This window comes from Plecotus auritus (assembly GCF_963455305.1).
Source record: "Plecotus auritus genome assembly, chromosome: 4".
Taxonomy (NCBI): Eukaryota; Metazoa; Chordata; class Mammalia; order Chiroptera; family Vespertilionidae; genus Plecotus; species Plecotus auritus.
The window spans coordinates 170,630,910-170,657,597 of NC_137775.1; the positions used below are offsets into that span (position 1 = coordinate 170,630,910).

At 38.0% G+C, this 26,688-nt stretch overlaps 1 protein-coding gene across 2 annotated transcripts in view; it reads right to left on the reverse strand.

Moving 5' to 3' along the window:
• Window positions 1-26,688, reverse strand: part of THSD7A (thrombospondin type 1 domain containing 7A) — a 313,292-nt gene that overhangs the window by 181,495 nt on the left and 105,109 nt on the right. For both annotated transcript variants that reach the window (XM_080663644.1, XM_080663643.1), the window contains exon 2: window positions 6,935-7,766. In XM_080663644.1, coding sequence (XP_080519770.1) covers window positions 6,935-7,766 — 832 coding nt within the window. The remainder of the gene's footprint in view (window positions 1-6,934; window positions 7,767-26,688) is intronic.

The following is a 26,688-nucleotide window of genomic DNA, read 5'->3' on the forward strand; positions in this document are numbered from 1 at the left end:
TCCACCCCCTCCCCACACACACATACACATATGGTTTATGGATGAGAAAATTGAATCCCAGAAAGTTTAAATGACTTATTCAACATTGTGTAGCCATTCTTATTTAGTACTTATTTCCCCTACTTATCCATTACTTAAATTCCTCTCTTATTGATTCAGGCCTTTGCAAAGCCAGTAGTTTTATATTCAACATTTATATTTCTGTTCTAGAGAGCAATCCTTAAAGAAAAGAATGGAGTAGTTAACAACTAGTTTTCCTTTTTTAAAAAAATAAAATTGATTTTAGAGAAAGAGAAAGGTCAGTTTGTTGTTCCACCTGTTCATGCATTCATTGGTTGTTGATTCTTGTATGTGCCCTGACCAGGGATTGAATCTGAAATCGTGGTGTAGTGGGATGATGCTCTAACAAACTAAACTCCCCAGCCAGGGCCAACAACTAGTATTCTAAGGTAAAATAGGAATCAGAAATGAAGAGACTGATTGTGTTGAGAAGAAATACAATTTACTGCTTAGCAGATTTAATTTTGAAGTTGAAAGAGTATGTCAGAAAATCATAAGTTTAAAAAAATTAGAAAACAAATTGCATATTATTCATTACTATTTGAAATGGTAAGGTTGAATTTAGATAAAGATTTTAAAAAATAAAATTAAGAAAATGATAGAAAAATACTCTAAAGTGTCAGTATTTTAGGGGTTACAAAACCATTCTTCTCTTCATGTTTTACCCAGGTTTTTTTTAAATACCTTTTTTTTTTTATTTTAGAGAAGTTTTAGGTTTCCAACAAAACTGTGAGGAAGATAACAGAGATTTCCCATACACCTGCTGCTCCCACACATGCATAGCTTCCTTATTATCAACATCACCTATTAGAATGATAATATATATATGTGTAACATATATATATATACACACACACACAATTTTATTTTATTTTATTTTTTTAATTTTTTTTATACACACAATTTTAGAAAAGAAGGGAGAGGGAGAGATAGAAACATTAGTGACGAGAAAGAATCACTGACTGGCTGCCTCCTGCCTGCCCACACTGGGGACCAAGCCCACAACCCGGACCGAGAATCGAACCATGATCTCCTCGTTCATAGGTCAACGTTCAACCACTGAGCCAAGCCGTTGGGAGAGAATGATACTTTTTCACATTTTACCAAGGATGAACTGACCTAGACACATCATAATCAAAGTCCATAGTTTACATCACAGTTCACTCTTGGTGTTGTGTATTTTATGGGTTTAGAGTCTAAACTTTAGATAAAAGTATAATGCCATATGTCTACCATTATAATGTCACATACAGTATATTCACTGCCCTAAAAATACTCTGCATTCCCCCAATTCATCTCGTCCTCTTAAACACTGGCAACACTGATTTTTTTTTTAATGGTCTCCAAAGTTTACCTTTTCCAGAAAGTCAAATAGTTGGAATCATACAGTCTGAAGCTTTTTCAGATTGGTGCTGTCACTTAGGAATATGCATTTACATTTCCTCTTGATAGCTTATTTCTTCTTAGCACTGAACAATATCCCATTATCTGAATGTAACACACTTTGTTTATCCATTCACATATTGACACAATTGCCTCTGCGTTTTGGCAATTATGGATAAAACTGTTATAAACATCCATGTGTAGATTTTGGTGTGGACATAAGTTTTCGGCTCCTTTGGGTAAAGATCAAGAAATGTATTTGCTGGATCATATAGGAAGAGTATGTTTAGTTTTGTAAGGAACTGCCAAACTGTCTTCCAGCCAGCAATCACCACCAGTAATGTAAGAGAGTTCTTGTTGTTCCACATCCTCACCAACATTTGGTGTTGTGGGTGTAAAAGGATTTTGGCTATTCGAATAGGTAGGTGATGGTATCTTATTGTCGTTTTCATTCCCATTTCCCTGATGACATATAATGGGGAGCATCGTTTCATATGCTCATCTGCAACCAGTGTATCTTCATTGTGGCAGCAAGGTCTTTGATTCATTTTTTAATTGTATTGTTTGTTTTCTTTTGATAAGTTTTAAGAGTTCTTCGTATATTTGGGGTGACAGCCTTTTATTAGATGTGTGTTTTGCAAGTATTTTTCCCAGTGTGGCTTTTCTTTCAATTCTCTTGAACTTTTGCTGATTTTTATATTAGATTTTGGACCTTTTTCTTAATGATTTGTGGGCGTTCTCTATGCATTAAGAAAATTAGCTCTTTGTCAATTATATTTAATGCAAATATTTTTTCAAACTTATTTTTTTCAAATAATTTTGCTATTTGGGTTTAACTTAGTTAATATTTTTCCTGAGCAAATATCAATCTTTTTTTATATGATCTCTTCAATCTGTGGCCTAATTTGTCCTGCCTTATTTTAAGACTTTATACATTCTATCTTTTCTTCTAGTATTTGAAAGAAACATTTAAAAGTATTGAATGACACCAGGACTTGTTTTGGTATAACAATTGACAAAGGGATGGGTGTTTTTTTTCTCATTATTATTTCCTTAAATGTCAAAGCAATTGCCTCTTAAACAAAAAACATGTTCATTTTCATCCAAATTGGAAATGCTCCTTCTACCACTGGAAACATATTTTAAGGTTTGGGGGATCTTTTTTCTAGACTCTATTCTGTTTGATCTGATTATTCATGTACTAACATACAATTGCTATTATTATTATTCATGGAATAAAATGCATTTAATTTACTGGTGACGCTGGTTTGTTTTCTCCTTACTTTTATTTTTCAGAATCTTCCTGGCTTTTATTATAGACCTATTTTTCCCTTGGTAATTGTCAAGAACACTGTGGGAACAATTGGTGTATTTACTACATGTTCTAAACAAGCACACATTCACTGTTTCACTTTTCAAAGTCTGGTGTTATGTGCAGAACTTTCATAGTTAGGTTTATTTCTGATTATTTTTTTTACTATTTTAAATAGGATGTTATAATCCTTTGTTTCCATCAACGTTGAACTAATTGCTGTTTGCATCTAGGGAATATATTGATCTTGGGATATTACCTTTCTATCCATCTATCCCATTGAATTATCCTGTTGCTTATAAGATACTTTCAATTGATTATCTTGAGTTTTATAAAATTGGGGGGGGATCTTAATTTTGTAATATGCTTTTTAATTTTCATTTCTTTCTCCTTTCAACTACACTGACTAATACTTACATGAATGTTAACTATCAGTGGAAATAATGTGATAGCCTATCTTGTTTTTTACTTTAAAGAGAATGCATCTAGTGTTTCAGAAGTATCGTTCTGGCTTTCAGTTTGACGTCTCTGTCTATTTCTCTCTGTAACAATTGCTCTATATCAGTTCTTCCATGAGGATATTATTTCAGCCTCTTCCAGAAGAATATTGGCCCTGTGCAATTTGTATCTATAGATTAAAGTCTTCCTTAATTTCAGTACAGTTTTCTGTTATATTATTTTTTGTTTTTTTCTGTTCTGATTTTTCTGGTCCTATCTCAAGTAACACCAGAGTTTCATATAGTGATGTTTTGTTCCATATCCATCACCTTTTTAAAAAAAAAATTATAGTGACTTGATGTTCTGCAACTGTTCACTATATCACTGACTCTTCTTACCACAGAATATTTTCTCACATTTTGTTTCTTCTAATGTGAATTTCATTTTTTTTCTTGGTTTAGAATTCTCCATTTCTTTTGCACTCCCTGCCAAATCACTTTTAAGCTCATACAGTTTTCTTAACTCTTCTTTGACTATTGAAATTCCTTCTCTTTTTTGTTCAGAAGAAAAGTATTATCTTTTACACCTTTGGTTTCTTGGAGAACTGTTTGCCCATACTTTCATACCAACTCTTGGCCTGGGGGTAATACTCTATGTAAGCCTGGCTGAAACTCACTGGTTCACAGGGAAGCCTGCTGTGTAGGTGGTGTGTGTGTAGTGATTTAGAACTCTCTTCCACTGGTCATCAATCTCCAATCCCTCAGTCTATCAAACTGATGGCCTTTCCTTGGCAGTGACGGCACAGTGAGTTTCCTTATTCAGCCCTGCCTATTATGCCATTCTGTCTTCAATCAGAACTCGGAGACTCTTTAGCAGCCCATTCACTAACAGACCAGGCCATACTCAAGGTGGTATCATGGGCTTGGCCCCTTAGAAAGTTCAGGCTACTCAGAGATTTTGAGTTCATAAAAGCTGCAAAGACATAGTGCTGCTCTAAGTTTCTTCCCTCAGTTCCATCTAACTTTACCACAGTCTCCAAATCTTCTCTGCCAATTGTGGTTTGGGACTATGACTGTTTCTTATTAACATAAAAGAATGGGACTTCTGTTTGCGTTTTTATTCTTATTGATTTCAGTCCATTTATAAAGGAGGAAGCCGGGCAGATCTATCTTCTTTAACTTGAAAGTTCTAGCAGTAAGTCTGCTAAAATTATTTGCCTACCAACTATTTCAACAATACTCATAGGTTTATCTAAATTCATTTAGTTATTGTAATAATATTTTAAGCCATAGTAATTAATTTTTCATCCTCTTACATGATAAAATTGTTTCTCAATTTGATATGAGACACTTTAAATTTAATCACCGAGTCCATGATCTGTGGCCTTGTGTTGTGATGGTGTTATCCATTTACTTTTCATTTTATTAGCTCCGCTGTTATACTCTGATGTTTGAGCAAAATTTAGGTCAAAATACCTGGTTTTGTCTCTTCTATACTAACACTTTAACTTTCCTAATCATGTATGCTTATTCATGTATATTCTTATATGTAATTCTTAAATAAGAAAAATGTTAATAACGAATTTGTTTAACCTAACGTTTCACCTATGCCCTAATAAGTTATAACATACATGCACTATCATTTTATTAGAATAATTAGATATGGTATTTCTAATATAATATAAGTACCTGATAAATGATCTACAGATTTTAAAATATATTTATTTCAAACAGTTACTCTATGCAGTAGTAGGTACTATCCTAATTACACTCTTAGTTGAGTAGTCAACATTAAATTAAATGTCTACACCATGTTAACCCAGTGACATCAGGAGACAACTCAAGTTGTCTTAGAGATGCAAGAAATCAGCAGAATAAGGATAGTCACAAAAGAATAAAAACAGGGATTGACTAGAAAGTACACTTGCCACAGAATCAGAGGTGAACACACACACACACACTCTCTCTCTCTCTCTCACACACACACACACACACACTCTCTCTCTCTCTCTCTCTCTCTCTCTCTCACACACACACACACACACACACACACACACACACACGCGCGCGCGCGCATATAAGGAGTTTTAAGGAACTTGGACAATGAAGGCAGGAGAACAAGCAGCCCTTAGCAAAACCAGGCAAGGAGTTGGGCTGACGACACCAAAATGGAGAAAGAGCAAATTACTGTAGGGCTGTGAGAAAATACAACTGTGTCAGTCCAAAGAGGGAAGGGAGTAGCAAATATCCTAAATCAGTGACTAGAACAATGCTATCCTGAGAGAAATTCTTGTCTTAGATGAGTCAATTGTTTGTTTGTTAATTTACACTATATCCTGCACTGAAAAAGGCTTCAAGCCAGCTTTCAAAAGCTGTAGACAGCAAAATCACTAGGCAAAAATGAGCGAAGAAAAATAATGCTTGTGAGAAACAGACGAAGCCAGTGGAGTATGTTCGTGTACAACATGCATGTCACACAGTCCTATTATGTTCCCAACAGCCAAAGCAAAGAGGAAAATGTAATCTGTTACAAGACTTCCAGGGGCCATAAGGAAAACAACCCAGCTGCTCACCAGAAGCACTTGGGTTGAGATGGCAGTGAAATTTCTTATGTGCTTTTAATTAAAGAACAGACGTGTGATGACGTAAATGACATTTTCAATGTCATTTCTACAATATATATGAAATAAAATTCTGAATGATGTTACCATAACTTCTCTCAGTTCAGTCCAAATTATAACTGCAATAAATATTTCCGAAAAGGCAATTATGCAAATTATCCACATCAGCCACGCCCAGATGGTCTGGCTTATCCAAAAGCAAAATTCAGAATATCTGAAGATCATCAAATCCTTTAGCTCATCCTCAAGGAATATTTTCACAATAAAGCACACATGAGAAAGTTGTTTCATAATATTGCCATTATTTACTCAGAGATAATTGGACAAATAATGCTGGTCTAGAAAATGCAGCCAATTAATTACATATTTTCTAAACTAGAAAACTCACAATTAAATACCTTAATTTCTGCTGACTTCCCCTTTTCTTCTCTGGGGAAAGTTATTCCCTTTTATAAAATGTGAAAGGGAATTATTCTTAGCTCTAGCTCCCCGGGTTGTTGTTTAGATTTTGTTTATAGGGTAATTATCAAAATGCTATAAACCTGGAGAGATTACAAGTGTGTCTTACTCTTAGTAAAATAAATATCGGAATTCAAAATCCCAAAACTCTGGCCTTTAACTACGTGTTTGTTTTTCCCCATTATAGGTGTCATCAGCTCTATTGACCTAGAGCAGCAGTATCAGCTCCCAGAGAACCTCTCCTTTTAACAGGAAACGTGAAATGAGCTCAAGCTGTCTAGTGCTAAGCATGCGTGAGATAGAAATAATGCCAGGAAACCCACAAAGCTTAAGGTGCTAAACACTGCACCCTAGGTTGTGTGCACGTGGGTTTCAGGATGGGGCAGAGCATGTCTGAAGGACTCTCCAGCCCAGTGGTCGGCAAACTCATTAGTCCACAGAGCCAAGAAATTTCTTTGGAGAGCCAAATTTTTTAAACTTAAACTTCTTCTAACGCCACTTCTTCAAAATAGACTCGCCCAGGCCATGGTATTTCGTGGAAGAGCCACACTCAAGGGGCCAACGAGCCGCATGTGGCTCGCGAGCCGCAGTTTGCCGACCACGGCTCCAGCCCACCGTTTTGGCAGAGAGACGCGGTGTCGTCAATGGTCATGAAATGTTACCTCAGATCCGCAGTGTGCCCCGTCTTGTTGGTACACGTAACCGCTCTGGTCTGATAGCCGATCTGGATGTCCCAGTATTTGTTCTCTTGGCGGTTCTGGCGGTTTCTATTTCTCTTTTTCTTAATGAGCTCCCGGGCCTCTGGATCCCTCACCGCCTTTCCCCGGTCCCGCTCCCGTTCTTTGTTCTTCCCTCGCCGCCTGGCCTGCCTCGCCTGCCTGGAGGGGGGCATGGAGCACGCGCTCCAGGGCCCCACGTGCAAGCTGTGCAGGCTCCCGGCGGCCGGGCACGGGCTGGCCTGGCACACCTGGAACTCCGTCAGGTTGGGGCAGCCTGAGCCCCCGAACTGGGGCGGCGCCACCACGTGGCGGGCCCGGTGCTGCAGCCCGCTGCCGCACGTCTTGGAGCACTCGGACCAGGCGGAAAACTCGGACACGATGCAGTCCTGCTGGCAGGGGATGAGGCAGGCCTGCTCCAGCAGCGGCTTGGGCTCGAAGTACTCACAGATGGTGTCCTCCGCCGGGGCGTCCTTCTCCTTCTGGATGCACGTGACCTCTCTCACCTGGATGCCTTCGTCCCCCTTCACGCACTCCAGGGCCTGCTCCAGGCTTTTTGAGATCACGGGCTGGCACTGGCCCCAGGCTCCCAGCCTCCAGTCGTACAGCTCTTTGTGCCAGTCGCACACTCGGAAGCAATGCTGCTGGTTGCTGGGTCTCTCGGCCTGCTTGCAGTTTGTATGTAACGTCGTCCATCCTTCCACGTGCGCGCACCACACCGCGCGGGTCTGGATGCCTCCCGGGCCGCATTCATCTCCCATGCACCGGCCCCACGGACCTAAACACGACACAAGAGTTAGCAGTGCTACCGGAAGGAAACCACAGGCTGCTCTACGTTCCGGAAAGACATTGCAAGATCTAGTGCAGTAACTTCCCCGAAGTGTGAGAAAGTAGGTCTCCGTACAGGACTTTTGCGAAGTAATGGCCTGCACTCAGGGGAACTGTGTCAGACTATCTATATAAGGTAACTGCTGGGACAATTTCACTCTGGGCCCTAGGGGGATTATTAAAAGTTTGCTTTTATTCAGTGCCTTAATTTTAGGTTGTTAGAGAGCCCCTGCTCGTAGAGGACATCAGAAATTAGTCACAGTGAAAACTCCACTCCTGCCTCATAACCACCACCCACGTCAGTAACTGGGAAAGAAAATGGACCCAGGTGAAGAACTTAGGTCTCCCGCAGGCTTTTCTTCTCCCGAGCAAGTAACTATTTTGTAGAATACGCTCTGTTCTGCCTCATTTTCTATTGCTATACATTGTGACTAAGAGTCTAATCCTATGTAATAAAAGGGTAATATGCAAACCAACCGAACAGCGGCACAACCGGTCGCTATGATGCTCACTGACCACCAGGAGGCAGACGCTCAAGGCAGGAGCTGCCCCCTGGTGGTCAGTGCGCTCCCACGGGGGAGCGCTGCTCAGCCACAAGCTGGGCTGACCGCTGGCGAGCACAGCAGCCCGCCTCTGCGGCAGCGGTAAAGATGTCCGGGTAAGGATGTCCAACTGCAGCTTTGGCCCAGCCATCAGTCAGACATTCCCCGAGGGCTCCCGGACTGTGAAAGGGTGCAGGCCAGGCTGAGGGCCCCCCTGCACCCAGTGCACAAATGTCGTGCACCGGGCCTCTAGTAGTTGTATGTGTGTGCTGACAGAAGTGTTTACTTTCTGGTAATCAAAGTGGAAATCATTTAAGCACATTCTGCCTTTAAATTTATCATTTCTCTCATCTCCCCAGTGAAGTATAAAAACAGATGAGAGAATTTAAATTTAATTAAAAGACTATGCAATTTCCTGAACATTGAAGGGTTATTTGGAGTTTCTTCAATCTATTCATTTCCTAGGTGTGAACTATTTGGTATTATAGAGCAGAGTGATGGGATACTTAAGTCCGTGGCTCTAGTGTGAAATGTGGGCCTTTGATCTTTGAATCCTTTTTAGCATAGATTGAAACCCTCATATCTGCATGCATTATTTCTTTTTTTAAAAGGAAGATAATAGGACTTCAGTGCTTTAAAAGACAAATCTGTTCAATTTATGAAATTGACAATTATATAATTTTGAAATTTTAAAGAAACATAATGATCAACTAATTGCATGATTTTCAAAATGGGCTCCCATGGAATTCGATAAATTGTTTGATGTAGCCTAGAGCCATCTTTAACAGGTCATATCGGAAGGTGCTGGCCAGCATATAGGATTGGACTTCAGGGTCTCCCAACCCCACCTTTCTGCCCTCCTTCCTGAATCTGCATTGTTGCTGCTATAAGAAAAGTTACATTGTTATTATTTATTTTTATACATTTTGAGATTTTTCATGAGATTTTGTCTGACAAGATGTTTCTATTGCTGTAAAGTGAACCACTAAATGAGGCCAACAGATTCACTCTATGAATAAAAAGAACTGGTGACAAGAAGGGAAAGTGATTTGCCAAGTTCATATCTTGAATGAATAACAAAACCTTGATTTCTGACTCTATTTCTGACTTTTAGTTTTATGATTTAGCCTAGATTTTAGAGTTCAAGACTTAGGTATACCTATACAAAATAATTAAGCTACAATGAATAAAATATGAAGAATGTACTTATCATATTTAATGTAAACATTTACTTTTATTTATATATCAAAGTGTTTATAATTTGATGTTATGTTCATTACAAATGGAACAATGGGTTTATAAATAGAAAAGAGATCAAGTGAAAATATTGTGCTAACTAATCATTATTGCATGAAAATAGTAATTGTATATTTGGCATACCTATATATCATTACTTTATGAATCTCATATGTGAAAAGTTATAAAGGACTTAAAATGCATTTACAGAAACAGTCTTCCCAGAGTGCTGATGTCAAAATTTTATGAGGTAAGAAAGCCAGTGAGTTTGTTACATCTGCCCACACGCAATGCCAGATGATATTTTAATCTTATTTTTAATTTGTCAAAGAAAAATATACACTTATAAATTTGTTAATGCTCTCTAGATATTTTGTAAATATTCAGTTTAGGAATCACAGAACCTAGGATTATTCTCAATAAGGGAACATAATAATATGTATAAAATTTTACAGTTAATTCCACATATCTTTGGTATTTATTCCTTTTCCCCACTGTGCTTGACCAAATCAGTAATCCTTATTCCCTACCCTAAACACAGCATATTAAGACAGATTTATGTCAGACCTTCAAGTTAGAAGTTATATGCTGTTACATCTAAATTTCACAATGTAAGTGTCTTGCATTAATTCAGAGTCTAAATTTCAGGTATAACTTGTGGGAACTTCTTGATATTTTATTGTTTTCTAATCTTTTGTATTAATTGTGAAATTATACTGATTAATCAGATTGGGACTATTAAGAAGTTAGTCTTTTAGCCTCAAAGTAAAAATTTAAAATTCTTATAGCAAATTGTAAATTTGGCACTTAAAAATACTTAATTGGTCGATCTCTCCCCCAAGGGGGGTGAGGGCATGAGTGGGGGTATGGGGGTTAATGAGATAAGGACATATATGTAATACCTTAATCAATAAAGAAAAAAAGAAAAAATACTTAATTGTACCATATATTTGATGTCAATACCAACAGAAAGAAAGAAATTGAGTTCAAGAAGACTTCTACAGTATTTCATACATTGATAATGAGCAAGCATATCTAAGGTTTACTTAGATAACTAGAAAAAGCATACATTCTAAATACAAATACAATTCAATTTTCATTCCAAAAATGTCATCACGGATTCCTATTAACCATCTATGCATAGGTAACCATGTTGGGCTTATTTTATTCCAAGTATATTTTCATTGAAAACCAGAAGACAGGCAATCCTGAGGAAATTCCATGGAGATCTACAAAAACACCCTCTAGGCTGAAGGAAGATAAAATATATGAGGGCACCAGCCAAAGTGGAGGTGGCAAAATAATCACAAGTGAACCTGAAAAAAACTCATTCACTTTGCAGGCTTTAACTGCTGTCTTATCTTTTCATTGCACCTTGGGTATTACACATGTCCAATTAACAGGCCCTTTTGAAAAATCAGATCTTTACCACAGTAGGCCCGATGAAGGGCTGTCTCCTTCTTTCCTCCAGCAGTTTTAAAATAATCACACATCGAACAGAAAGGGGACCACATCTAAAATTGCTCCTGACAGCTAAGACTTGTTAGCCCAATTAGCTACCACGTGTCATGGAGAACAAATGTTTCAAAGGGCAAACTGAAAGCACAATATGCAAACTCTATCAAGGAAAACACAAAGAAATCCTCTCCCAAGCACAATAGGGGACTGTGATATTGAACTCCTATATCTCTGCATAATGTTAGTGTGTGTGTGTGTGTGTGTGTGTGTGTGCGCGCGCGAGTGAGCAGGTATGTTTGCTTTTTAATAAGAACAGAAAGAATTTCCCTTGGTTTAAAACTTGCTTCATTTACTGTTCTTGTTCACTGTAACATAAAGGGAACTTGGACTCCAACTGCACAAAACAAAGGATAGGCCCCTTTTTACTTAAGGCCTTGGATAATGTCCCTTTATTAGAGGAAAAGTATTCCTGCATACTGATCTGTAGGATGTATTCATTTAGTATCATGCAAAAATACTTCTAGGATGTAGGTCAAAAATATATATGTAGAATAGTTAGCCTGACAGATATTATGGAAACCAAGAAAGAAATGCTGGATGTCTTATTTCACTAAAAAAATTTGAAGCGATTGTTTAGATACCCAAGTATTTACGTAATTGATAGGCTCACAATAGAAATATTTTCAGTTGGAACTGATACAAGATTATGCAAAATTGCTGTAATAACTTTAAATGCATGCTACTTGGCTTATTGTTCCATAGGCTAGTGCTTTAAATATAATTCTTAACTAACTTTTCAAAAATGTTGATAAAAATGAGTTTTTCATTCCTGCTAAAGAGGGTTTTACAACATGCCTATTCTCTTCATGTCATTCTAAGCTCTATTTCAGTCTACAAAAGATAGCCTTTTAAATTTAAAATTAGTATTTTGCTCAACATATTCAACACTGACTTCTCCTAATATTGTGTTTTATATGTCAAGGGCATGAGAACAATATAAGGCTGAGTCTATAAAAGGCCACATTATTGACAGGTGGCTAGCAACTGTTCCAAATAACCTTATAAAAGATAAACACTATAAAAGGAGCATGCAGAAATTATGCGAACTACTTTCTGTCCTTGTGTGCTATAAAAGCCTCAAATGAGCCAGTTTCTTGTTAGGCTAAATATGTTTGCATCGTTTGGATGAGACAGTGCCTTTTCCCTCCTGGATTTGGTTATGGAACAGCATGTTCTAGTTTGCAGGATCAAGGAGTGCACAAACGTCTTAGTAATATACTAAATTCTGTCTCTTGAATGCTGCACAATATCCTACTTTGAAATTCACAGCTCACAGAATTAAAAAAAACTGTATTTACTCAAGCATATTAGTTTAGAAAAAATTAGAAATTACTGCTAATAGAGAGAAAATTCCTCATAAATCCTATAAACTACAGATAAGTCATCTTCATATTTTGCTGTCATCCTATTAGGCAATTAAAATATATATTTATATAAATTTGAGATTGTGCTATAAATGATTTTATAATCTTCATTTTTACCTCACTGCATGCTATTAAAATGACTCAATTTCAATAGATGTGGGGGCCTCAAGATACACACACGATTAAACCTACTAGAGAGTCACTCAATCTCATTTGCTCTTCATATTTACACAATTAGATCTATCCTATAGTGGCATAGTATGTTGTACTAATTTCCCATGATTTATCTAACTGATATTCTATTTGTGAAAATGTAGGTCTTTTTTTCCCCTAATTGTTTACAACAGTATAAAGCATGCTACAATGAGCATCCTTTATTGTACAATGGTCAAATAATTTAGTCAAAAGTTTTGCAAATTATCAAGCTTTTGATATAGCCAGTATTACCAAAATGCCCAACAAAATGTACTAGTTTGCTTCCTACCAGCAATTTATGAATATCTATTTTTTGCTCAGATCTTCAGACTGCTGTTTTCCAGATTTGGGCTTTTATTGAGAGAATCTTAGGTGCTTATGTCCTCAAAGGATCCATCCTTTAACTATTTTGACTGTATAGTCTTTATTCCTTTAACTCCAATCCTTTGTGTACTGTGGTCCCCAGAACGACCTCAAAACTTCTGGAGAATAGATTTTATCCTTCTCTTTTTTCCGCACTGGAATATAATTTTGTCTACTTTGTACTCATTTGGGCACTTAAAAGAATTTTTTCTATGGATAGAAGCAAATATGTGAGCTTAAATGTCTGTCTTGAAGCAGTCCCATACCATTACTCGAGTGCCTGGCATACTGTGCCATTCAATACCACACTAATTAACTTTATTAAAATATGCACTCTGTCTAGGAGACTCCTTTTGTAAAGATTTATGAACACAAAAACAATTCAATTTTGAATATTGACTGTCATAAAGTAGTTAAAAGTTTATTTTTTCAAAACAAAAGGGGAGCTCAGTTCTTTTTACTTGACTTTTACTTTAATTTAATTTGATTTTAATTTAAAATATAATTCTCAAATGACAAATCACTTTGCTAGATAAGAAAAGATCACTCTGAAGTCAAGCTGAGCTTTCATCTTCAATAAGTAATTAAACATTAAAATAAATTACGTTAAGAATATCAAATTAAATGTATAAAATGAAGACAAGCTCTTTCAACCTGGTGAGACAATGAATGTGGAGTCAGTGACTCTGATAGCCGATTTTACAGTTGCCAAATATGTTAGTAATCTGTTTTCAGGTCTTATTGTGTTTGATCTCTCTTAAGAAAATTACTTAACCTCTTTGAATTCTGGTTTCCCCTATCTGTAAAACAGAATATAAAACATCTCTATTAATAAAATCAGATAATCGGTTTTATCTTCAAAGAAATGTTGCCAATAAAGCATTTTTGAAGATGCATGCAATTCTGTTAATTGTTCTTTAATAACTGTAGCCACTATATCTTTAACTAGAAAAAAAGTGTCTTTTAGCCTGAAACATTAAGATTTTATACAAAATTAGACAGACAGAAATGAACATCCATTTTTTTGTGGGGGGTTTTTCTATGCATATTTGTTCTGTATTTAGGTATAAATTTATCCTTGCATATTAAATTTCTATGACTGATAAAGTCTTTAAGTATTAAATAGCCATAATTTTTAAGTCTGATTATATTAATAACAGTTTAGGAGGCCAATCTATAACTTAGGACACATCATTAGTCTTTTTGAAGATATATGTAAATGTAATATTCCTTTGCTTGATTAAAAATCACAGTAAGGATACATTTTAAGTAAGTATATAAATAAATTATATATATATATACATATATATATATATGTATATATGTGTGTGTGTGTGTATATATATATATATATATATATATATATATATATATAAATTTGGGGCATTGATACAGGTGGTTTCATTGAGTAATTGGGTCCAAGAGTATGACCGTGGGAGAATCAACTAAGGAAGATGGTTAGAGGAAGAATAAGGGAGCTTTTGGTTGCACATTCATGGAAATCATAAAATTTAAAACTGAAGGACACCTAGTGATAGAGTGTAACATTTTATAGCGAGATCTTCTATTGATTTCAGAGAGAAAGGGAGAGGGAGAGATAGAAACATCAATGTTGACAGAGAATCATTGATTGGCTACCTCCTGCACACCCCACACTGGGGATAGAGCCCACAACCTGGGCATGTGCCCTGACTGGGAATCAAACCATGACCTCCTGGTTCATAGGTCAATGCTCAACCACTGAGCCATGCCGGCTGGGCTATAGCCAAGATGTTAAGACCATCAGAAGTTAAATGCAGGTTATAAAGTCATCCAAGCCAGAGTCCAAACCGTGATGTCCTGACTTCCCAGCTCAGTACTCTTAACATTCTAACTCAGGAAACTTTAATTCAGATGAATAGCTCACAAAGGAACTCTATTTCTCAAACTCAAGTTAGTAAATTATCAGTTAACTTAGGCTCCATAAATCATTCGCTGACATGAACAAAAATTATTTTCATCTTGCCATCCATAATTTGGAAGGAACCACAGAAATCCTGTACCACAATCTTTCTTCATCTTACATTCTTTTAACCTCAGATGGAACACTTCTGCTGAAAAGTGCTCACTGTTACGCAAATTTGCCCATTCTGGTGATGGAAAATTTATTTATTAACTTAGTATTTCTTCTCTATATTCCTATAAAATCTTCCTCTCTAAGAATTCTACTCTACCTCTTCCTGACAGCTTTTTAAATATTTTAAAACTTCGAACTAAATAATCTCCTTATTTATTTTTTTGTTCCTAATAAGACTTCTGGTCTGATCACTAGACTTACTGCTTTTCTGTGGCACTGTTCGATGTACAATAATATCATAGAACAATGTGGGAACTACTAAAGGAAATTAAATGGAGTAGACATATCATAAATAAACTACATCCAGATATCTTCTTTTCTTATTAAAATAAAAATGCAAATAACCTCATATTCATTTCAACATGGTGAGTCTCACCCCAAGTCTCTAAATACTCTGTTAACTCATTTCACACACATTTTGTCAAGGTTCAGACTTTATTCATTACCATTGTGCTGTGTAATGAATTTACTCACTATGGCCATTCTTTTGGTCATTGCTTGGCTAACTCAACTCCATAAGAACAAACAGACATTTTGAAAATTCTGTGCCTCAATATCTGTTTCTTCCTTATCCAGAGGCTGACCGAGGAAACTAGATGTACATTTCACCTCTGAGCTCGGCCAGGTTAATCAGCAGCATTCACTGACCCGGGTGCCTTCAGTTATCACTCCCCAAACCTTTTTCTCTCAGAAGAGTGTGATTCCATTACATATTCCAGAATTGATAAGTTTTAGGTTATGTTTGGAGATAAATGTTCATAATATATATTTGTATGCTTTGACATGGTGTGTATAAAATGTTATGTAGAAATGAGTCATCACATAGCTAATGCTTTACACATTTATCTGCCTCAATTTAGTATTCTATTGGTGGAAAGAAAAGAGAATTATTTAAATCAAAATTCCACTCATAAATTAAAGTCTCTTAATAGCAAGCAATTCCAGCACTAAAAATGTTCTGAGCATTCTATACTGAATGCTCATTATTTGCTAGGGTACATAGGGCTTAGGGGCTCACAGCCCACAGATGGTCTCCAGGCTAAATAGGACACAGCGGGAGCACAGAGGAAACCTGCATTTGGATTACCTAAGCTGTGTTCCTACCAGAATTCACTTTTAATCTTTTTTTCAAAAGTTTGTTTTATTGTGGAAAGAACACTTAGCATGAGATCTACTCTCAAAAAATGTGAAGTGTATAATGCATTATTGTTGACCATACCTAAGTCCAGTGTTACACACTAGATCTCTGGAACTTACTCATCTTGCTTAACTGAAACTTCATGCATATTGATGAGTAGCTCCTCATTTCCCCCCTCCCCCTGCCCCTGGCAACCACTACTCTACTCTCTGCTTTTATGAGTTTGACTATTTTAATCTCCATTGCATACCAACTTTCCTTTATTCATTTCTTCATGGACATTCCAGTTGTTTCTACATCTTGGCTATTATGATTAGTGCTGCCATTTCTCCAAAGAAGACATAAATGGTCAACAAGTATATGAAAAAAATGCTGAATGTCACTAATCATGAGGTAAATGCAACCAAAACAAAAATGAGATATCACCTCACACCTGTCAGGATGGTTATTATCTGGAAACCAAAAGAGAGCAAGTGTTGGAGAGGATGTGGAGAAATTGGAACTCTTGCGCACTGTTGATGAGATAGCAAATTGGTTCAGTGCTTATGAAAAACAGTATAGTAGTTCCTGAAAAAATTAAAAATACAACTACAGTAAGGCCCAGCAATCCCACTTCTGGGTATTTATACAAAAGAACTGAAATCATGATCTCAAAGTATATTATCAGTATTTATTTTTAATGTTTATCTCTCTGATGTATCTACCTTGGCTACAGGCATTAGTTTATATCACCTGTTTTTCCCAAAAACCAGTATGCCATTTGGTCTAATTATTTAATACCAATGACATCAATAGGTTCATTGAGAGACTTAAGAAGATTTCTCACACTATGTATCCCACATATTTTGACATACTCTATTGTTCACCAAGTATTTTGTGTATGCAAACTTATTTCTCAAATACGATTTTAAACAACTCAGAGATAGGAGCTTTATTATGTCCCTTTTATAGTTCCTATTATAGTGCTAGACTGTCAATAAAAATTGATATAAGAGTCCTTTCCATAGGACGTTTAAAATATAATGAGTATTGCTTCTTAATAGATACTTGGTGAGCTGCAAGTGAAAGCTGTTTCTAGAAATCCTCAAAGGAAAGGTTCTGAGTTTTAAAAAAATAGTTTGACATCTTGTATGAATTATCAAGAAGCTAAAAAATAGAGTAGCTGGCTATGGAGGTCAAGGTAATATTACATTCAAAAAGCGACAATAATGAAAGTCAAGCACTAGATAGGATGGCCATCCTGCCGGCATCAACAAGCGACCAGCAGGTGGAGAGTCCAACATCAAAAATGCATCAATTGCAAAACGAATTGGTGAGAAAATGAACTTATAGATTTAAGGAGATTTATGCCTAAAAACCAATCTAAAACTCAACCAGCTGCTCAGGGACATTGGACAATTAAAATGTAAAGTGTGAGACAGAGCCGCTCATGATTGTTTAAACTAAAAAACTTTAACATTATTTTCCTTCTGGTTTGTTTTTTCTTTCTCTGAGGTTCTAATCCAAAGGATAGACATATTTATCAGGTGTATTTATTTTAGACTTGCTTGTCACTTGCTAATATGCTTGTGAAGATGACTGTTAGAAGTGATAGAATTAAAATTATTTTCCCCACATAGGTCTGCTTTCACTGAGATGGTGTTAATGGTTGACTCATTATTTCAATGGCAAGTTTTTCAATGTCACAATGTCTCTCTGAGGGCCAGCCCCATTTTCTTAATTGCTGTAGTCCTGAAGCATCCTGGTTTCTTCTGTGATATACACTGCCCCTAAGATTTGAGCTTCACTGATCTCACAAATCTCACCTCTTAGACGGTTCTTTAACTCACTTTGCCAATGGCTACATTTTTTATCTATAGATAAGCAGTCTTTCAGAATGTTACCCCGTAAAAAATCCAGTCTTATGTTCTTTGATATCTTGCAATTTTCAATTGACATAAGGAATTATAAAGCAAGAGTACTGGTGGGGGGATTCTTTTATCTCTGACTCTGATCTCTGTAGCTCCTGGAAAATATGGCAATTGTTGAGTCTCTTGGAAAGAAAATGAGCACAAATAAAATACAGTTGACTGTATTTAGGGTTCTTAGCAAAACTCAACAGAATGCTTTATGCCTTCAAGGGTGAGTGAAAAATATGGGAAATTATAAAGTATGGGTATATTTCTAAGGACTTAAATTGTACTTTGTGGAGGTATTTCCAAAAGAAAATTATATGACATATTCTGGGTTTTGAATTTACTCAAATTAAAAAAAAAAAGTTTTTCATTTATTTCCAGCTGTACTGGAAATTGCCCATATGTCACTGATTTCCATGTTGTGTAGATGCTTGGTCATGAGTTACCCAGCTCCCATTGATGACAGTATCTTATTAATGTGCTTCAAGGCACTAGAATAACCTGTACTCACACTTGGAATTTAAAATTGTTAGCCACTTGTCCACTTTTGCCCACCTCTAATCTGTTTTCTGCCCTAACCAGATAGAGGATTCTTTTCAACATGTAGGTCTGTTCATGTCACTTTCTTGCTTAGAACTCTTTGATGCTTTTCCATTGCTCTTAGATTAAAGTAAAGCTCTTAGGACAAGCTGATCTCTCCCTCCCTCTCCAAGCCTATCTTGTGTATTTTGCTCCCTTCCAATATTGTGCACACTCACCTTCTATACCACTTTTCCTCAAATAGATCTTTATGATAGCACATACATTTAATGAATACACATTCCAGCTGCTTAATTTTAAAAAATTATCACTGATAATATATTAGTGAGAAGACACCTTCACCAGTGAGCATAAGACCTTAATTTAGTTAAAATATAAATTTACACACAAAGTCCTATCTAACATTCTAGACCTTTCTACTTAAAGTATGATACAGGGAACAGCAATATCAACAATGATCAGAAATTCAGAATCTCAGGTCCAACCCCACACCTATTGAATCAGAATCTACATATTCAGAAGACTCCTATATAATTTGTATGTGTATTAAAATTTGAAAGGTACAGTTCATTAATTTACACTGATTTATAAAGGGGTCATCATATCAGTGTAGATGGAGAGGGATATGCTTATACATGAAAAGAATTAATATGGAAAGAAACCAATTTTTCCTAGAATAACTTATGAATTCATTGATGCTTTTAAATGAGTAGCAACTGTCTACCAGGTACTGTGTGAGGAACTGGATACACCAGGATGTTTAAAAATGATGCAGTTATTGCCTCATGCAGCATTCTACCCGCTCAGAGGACTAGCTTAAATAAAACATGCAAAAACTATTATACACTTAAAATTAAAGCAAAGGCTTACAGAAAATTCTAATAATTTTGGAAGAGAAATTATTCCAAACTTCATCTATTGTTAAAAACAAGTATATCTAAAATAAACATTATGAATAAAAACAATGATATTGGGTCTTGTCTGCTTTTATATTAAGTCATATTTTGATGTAAAAAAAATAAAATATAATGGCCAAGTAAGAACAAGAGGAACAGTTAAACTGAACATGATAAAATATTCAAAAACACAACAAATTAAAAACATATATTGTAAGCAAAATGTAATAAAAGTGGCATTTTACATTATTAATTAAAACTGATTAAATTCTGGATTAATTCTTTGACTAAAGAAGTTAAATCACTACCTGGTAAAATACACTAAAATAAATTATGTACTTCTAATAGAGATAATTATAAAAAAGAAAACCTATTATAACCAGAAATTTTAAAAGTACATCTGAATGTGTATTTAAAACAAAGGAAGATGTCTTCTGCTTCTATCTCTGACATACTCAGAACAATTTTTCCAATAAGAACAATTAGAATAGCTAGCTAAAAAAAATCTGTTTGAAGGCATCAGAGATATATTAATGGAGTAAGAACTTAAAGAAGCAATATCCCAGTCAAAAATGAAATGCAAAAGAGATCTGAGATTCATCTCTACATGTACCCTTGAGCAATTTTCCATTTCTTATACTGTGGCCAAGAAGTAAAGATTATAAACAGAATTTTTAGTCATTTTATAGATCTGAGGAGAAAATATTATGTCCAGGATTGACCAGAAAGAAGGAAAAAACCCAGCTGTCAATTTTAATTTCCAAAATGCTGAATCTGTGAATAAAGTAAAAAGAAAAAAATATATATATATACTTCTAATTTGCTAAATTTCTGATTGGATGAAGGTGATATTTCCATGGCCTAAGCACAAAACACACACAGACACATGCACACGTACACTCACACACACACATACAAACCCAATCTGGAAGAGTATATCCATTTTGCAGCCTCTCCTCCACCTTTTCTTAAATCACATTGGGGCATTCAACCAAAAGTTGCTTAGAATACCAAGATACAAGAGATCCATATACCAGGGTTACCAGACCTGCACATTAAAGCAACTGTGATTGTTTTCCAGAAAATGAAAAACATGATAAGAATTTCAGCAGAGAGCAGGAATTTGCTTTAAAAATAGCTAAATAAAAAAATCTAGAGCTGAAAAATACAATAACTGAATTAAATACTGAATAAATAGATTTCACAGAAAGGGGACTGGTAAGATAGAAGGTAATTTCATTAAAATATCTAGAATGTTTCAAAAATTGAAGAAAAGAACATATGGGACATAGAAGAAATCTTTAACATTCAAATGAATTAACAAGAGAGAAAAAATATCTAAGAAGAAAACATTCAGGAAGTAATAAAAAAGACTTATAAGGTAAATCCAAGTGAATGTTGAATATATAAAACAAAATAATATGTCTAGTGCAGTTTCATTTATATAGAATAAAAATACATATCACAATGAAATATGAGTTAAACAGATGCAAAGAATTTTAAGGTCATTGGTATTTCTTGGATGAGTAGAATTACTAATTTAGAGATTACTTTAATAAAGTGTAAGCCACTAAAAGAATAGCCAAAGAAGTATATAACTAATGAGCTATTAGAGGAGAAATGGTGATAATAAAAATAATAAAATAAAAGACAGAAAAAGATATGTAGAAGTGAGAAAATAGAAAAATAGTTAAGATGGTATAATTAAACCAAAATTATATTAGGAAAAAGGAAAATTACAGACCAGTCTCTCTTAGGAACATAGATATAAAAATCATTTTTAAAAATATACAAAGCAATCCAATAATAAATACACCAAAAGGATAATACATCATAACCAACTGGAGATTTCTCCAAAAACACAAGATTGGTTTTAATGTTTGAAAATCAATCAATGTAATGAAGTGAGAAATCATCAATATGCACTGTGAAGTCAAAGCACAAGATACTAGGTGAAATATATAATAATCTCAATTTTGTTGAACAAAAACATAACTGAAATGACATATGAAAAATAATAATGGAGATTTTTTTCCTGCCTCATCTGATAATGGGTTTTCATTTTATTTTATTTTTTATACCGTTTCCTTTCTTTTTAAATTAATGAATTATGAAAACTTTTCTTTAAAATAAATGTAACATGCTACAGTAAATATAGAAGTTGTCCTACATTATAGACTCTTTTTCTTCTACATAAAATTGCACTAAAAACTGCCTTCTTAGCCACCACTTTTATTATATTGGTGCTCTCTGACCTCACTGCTAGTATAAAATTTTGTTATCTTTTATTTCCTTCAGTCTCTATTATCCACATTCTTTTATGATAAACTAGAGGCCCGGTGCATGAAATTCAAGCACAGGTGCGGGGGGAGATCCCTCAGCCTGGCCTGCACCCTCTCCAATGAGGGACTCCTCAGGGACTGCTGTCTCCTAGCCACTCACCTGCCTACCTGTCTGATCACCCCTAACCTCTCTGCCTGCTTGCCTGATCCCCCTAACTGCTCTCCCCTGCTGGCCTGATCACCCTTAACTGTTCCCTTCCAGCCTGATCCCCCTAATGGCCTGATTGCCCCTAACTTCTCTCTGCTGCTGGCCTGATCACCCCTAACTGCCTCTGCCTCGGCCCTGCCACCGTGGCTTTGTCCAGAAGGATGTCCAGAAGGATGTCTGGAAGATGTCCAGTCTAATTAGCATATTACCCTTTTATTAGTATAGATTCAATAAATTTCTCTAGTATAAAATTCTCTAATATAAAATGTTAGTTGTCAGAATAATAAATAGGGTTATCAAAGTACCTCAAAACATGTGTATGTTGCCCCTATTTATAACAAAACTAGAGGCCTGGTACACAAAATTCATGCGGGGGGGGGGGGGTGTCCCTCAGCCCAGCCTGCACCCTCTCTAATCTGGGACCCCTTGGGGGATGTCCGACTGCCCATTTAGGCCCAATCCCAGTAGAATTGGGCCTAAACGGGCAGTCGGACATCCCTTGCACAATCCAGGACTGCTGGTTCCCAACTGCTCACCTGCCTGCCTTCCTGATTGCCCCTAACCACCTCTGCCTGCCAGCCTGATCACCCCCTAATCACTCCCCTGCCAGTTTGATGCCTAACTGCTCCCCTGCCAGCCCAATTGCCCCTCACTGCCCCCCCTGCTGGCCTGGTCCCCCCCAACTGCCCCCCCCTGCTGACCCAGTCACCCCTAACTACCCTCCCCAGCCAGCCCCCTTGCCCCTAACTGCTCTCCCCTGCTGGTCTGGTCCTCCCTCCAACTTCCTTCCCCTGCAGGCCTGGTCCCCCCAACTGCCATCCCCTGCAGGCCTGGTCCCCCCAACTGCCCTCCCCTGCAGGCCTGGTACCCCCCAACTGCTCTCCCCAGCAGGCCTGGGTCCCCCCAAACTGCCCTTCCCTGCAGGCCTGGTTGCCCCAAACTTCCCTCCTCTGCCAGCCTGGCCACCCCTAACTGCCCTCCCCTGCAGGCTTGATTGCCCCCAAATGCCCTCCCTTGCAGGCCTGGTCCCCCCCAACTGCTCTACCCTGCAGGCCTGGGTCCCCCCCAACTGCCTTTCCCTGCAGGCCCAGTCGCCCCCAATTTTCCTCTCCTGCAGGCCTGGTCCCTCCCAACTGCCCGCCCCTGCTGGCCATCTTGCGGCAGCCATCTTGTGTCCACATGGGGGCAGCCATCTTTGACCACATGGGGGCAGCCTTCTTGTGTGTTGGCGTGATGGTCAATTTGCATATTAGTCTTTTATTAGATAGGATCAAGCTATGGCAGTTTGAAGAGCAGAGTGGAGAGAGTATATCTGATATCAGAGAAATCTGGGTTTATGCAGATGCTTGTCTTTTATTTATTACTAGAGGCCCGGTGCACGAAATTCGTGCACGGGGCGGGGGGTGTCCCTCAGCCCAGCCTGCACCCTCTCCAATCTGGGACCCCTTGAGGGATGTCTGACTGCCTGTTTAAGCCCAATCACGGTGGGATCAGGCCTAAATGGGCAGTCGGACATCCCTCTCACAATCCAGGACTGCTGGCTCCCAACTGCTCGCCTGCCTGCCTTCCTGATTGCCCCTAACCACTTCTGCCTGCCAGCCTGATCACCCCCTAACCACTCCCCTGTCAGCCTGATTGATACCTAACTGCTCCCCTGCCAGCCTGTTTGCCCCTAACTGCCCTCCCCTGCAGCCTGGTCAACCCCTCCTTCCCTCCCCTGCAGGCCTGGTGCCCCCCAACTGCCCTCCCCTGCAGGCCTGGGTCCCCCCCAACTGCCCTCCCCTGCAGGCCTGGTCACCCCTAACTGCCCTCCCCTGCAGGCCTGGTCCCCCCCAACTGCTCTCCCCTGCAGGTCTGGGTCCCTCCCAACTGCCTTTCCCTGCAGGCCTGGTCGCCCCCAACTTCCCTCCTCTGCCAGTTTGGTCACCCCTAACTGCCCTCCCCTGCAGGCTTGATTGCCCCCAACTGCCCTCCCTTGCAGGCTTGGTCCCTCCCAACTGCCCTCCCCTGCTGACCATCTTATGGCGGCCATCTTGTGTCCACATGGGGGCAGCCATCTTGTGTGTTGGAGTGATGGTCAATCTGCATATTACTCTTTTATTAGATAGGATAGAGGCCTGGTGCACGGGTGGGGGCCAGCTGGTTTGCCCTGAAGGGTGTCCTGGATCAGGGTGAGGGTTCCCTTGGGGCATGGGGCAGCCCAGGTAAGGGCCCTGTGGTGGTTTGCAGGCCGGCCACACCCCCTGGCGACCCAAGTGGAGTCCCTGGTATCTGGGGCTTATTTATCTTCTACAATTGAAACTTTGTAGCCTGGAGCGGAGCCAAGCCTTCTGCTTGCTCTGTGGAGGCAGCCATTTCTATTGAGATTTATGTATCTTCTATAATTGAAACTTTGTAGCCTTAAGCGGAGGTCTGGGCCAGCCAGGGTGTGTGGAAAGCTTGGCTTCCTCCATCGCCGGGGGCAACCCTAGCCTCCTGCTCTTTCCAGCTCCATGGCTGCCACCATTTCTGTTTGCGTTTATTTATCTTCTATCATTGAAACTTTGTAGCCTTAAGTGGAGGCCTAGGCCGGCAAGGGCAGGCGGAAAGCTTGGCTTCCTCCATTGCCAGGGAAACCCAAGCCTCACCCCTGCTCTCTGTGGCCGTAGCCATCTTGGTTGGGTTTATTTGCATATTCACTCCTGATTGGCTGGTGGGCGTGGCTTGTGGGTGTAGCGGAGTGATGGTTAATTTGCATATTACTCTTTTATTAGATAGGATACTTCTTTGGACCACTTAACATTTGTAAGCACCTATTTCCTCATTTTTATATGGAGGATAATAAGAGAACACACCTCATAGGAATGTTCTATTAAATAGGTCATGCATTTAGCATTATTATTACTAAAGGGAAGAACCTAGAAATCAGATATTTGCCTAAGGTTCAGAGACATATTTTGACATTTTAGTTACTCATCAATGAGTAGCAAAGAGCCACTGAAACTGATGTGAGGTTGTATATGGCTATCAACTGTAACATAGAAACATAAAAGATAAGAGATACAGGCTTTCTAAAGCACTGAAATTACTACACCAGGAATAGACAGCGGATCGGATGCTCAAGTACAAGATGGTGACCTTAAAGCGCTTTCTCTAACCTCTAAATACTGGCCGCTTTGCAGCATTTCCTGAGACCCCACTTTTCCCTGCAAACAATCCTTCCCTTTGGTCTCTATGGATCACCTTGAGAGCCTCTTATCTCTGTCACACTTTCGTTTTTCTTATCTTCTCTTTCAAGGATTGAATGAAATCAATAAAAGAGTGTCACTTTCTAATAAGATGGATGCAAATCAAAGAAAAGGGAAAGGGTGACTTAAGCATTAAATTGTAGCAGAATTTCACAATTCAGGAGCCATCAATACCAATTCACAGGTAAAGCAGCATCAAAAGGCTTTGTCTGTGATGTCAAGAGTTTCCTTGGCTGCCTCTTGATGGCATAAGCATGTTTAGATTCCAAATAAAGAAAAGAAAAATCCCAGTTCTCTCTGCAGATATAAGGTCATGCAACAAAGCTCGTTTCTAAAGAGGAAATGTGAATGCTACAAGAGCCAACCATCTGAACTGGTTATTATGACTCGATGCCAAAGGATTTTTTAATTGCCACTGAAGTTGTTCTTACCCATTAATGTTAATTACCAATAATTTTCAGACCCTGCCAGCTAGAACAGCTTTGCAGGCATATAAATTCAATAAATATGGTATAAGTAGAACTGGTAAGTGGTGAGGGTGAGGTCTAAAAACCCTAAAGGAAAAATAAGGCATATATGAGTGGAGTTTCTATTGTGTCCTGAATTGAGCTTTTCTTGATCTCTCTGCCACTTACATTCCATAATCAAAATCTGTTCTTATCCCTTCTCAAGAAAGCTTTCTGCAGTGTGATGGTCACAAACCCTCTACAGTGTTGGGAGATGAGGGGTTTGGGGCACTCGTCTCTTGTCATCTCTGGATGTTTGCCCATAAAACCCTTTCCTTGAGTGAGCTCTAAGATTGTTAGGCACACTGAAAAAAGGACAGTGTCCCTGGGACTCCTAAAGACTGGAGCCACCCAGCTCACTTTTTAGCTGCAGGAACAGATCTAGGTTTTGTAGGATCTGAAGCTTGTACAATTTGGGAACCCTCTCTGAGAAAAGAAGACAAAGTCACAGATACAAAATTAAGTCCAACAGTGAGTTTTCTATAGAATGAGAAAATAAACAGACACTAATTGCAAGTTTTTAAAAGACAACAAATACAAAAATAGGTAACCCCATGATAATATTGCCCGAGCCTCTTCTTCCACCCCGAGTTTTAGAAAGTGTCTGTGCAAGAGAGAGGCTCTACTCTTTTAAAGGTAAACCCTCCTCTAACTTGCCAGTTAAAGGTGACCAGACTATTGACATCATTGAATCACAATTCATTATTTGGACCTCAAAAGGTTGTAAGAAATAAATTTTAAAATAATATATTTAGAAAATGTCTTGAGCAGTGCCTGTAGGTGTTTAAATAGCAGGTAATAATTAGTTATTATAATTTAAATTCTGCCTATTATGTACTGCCTATT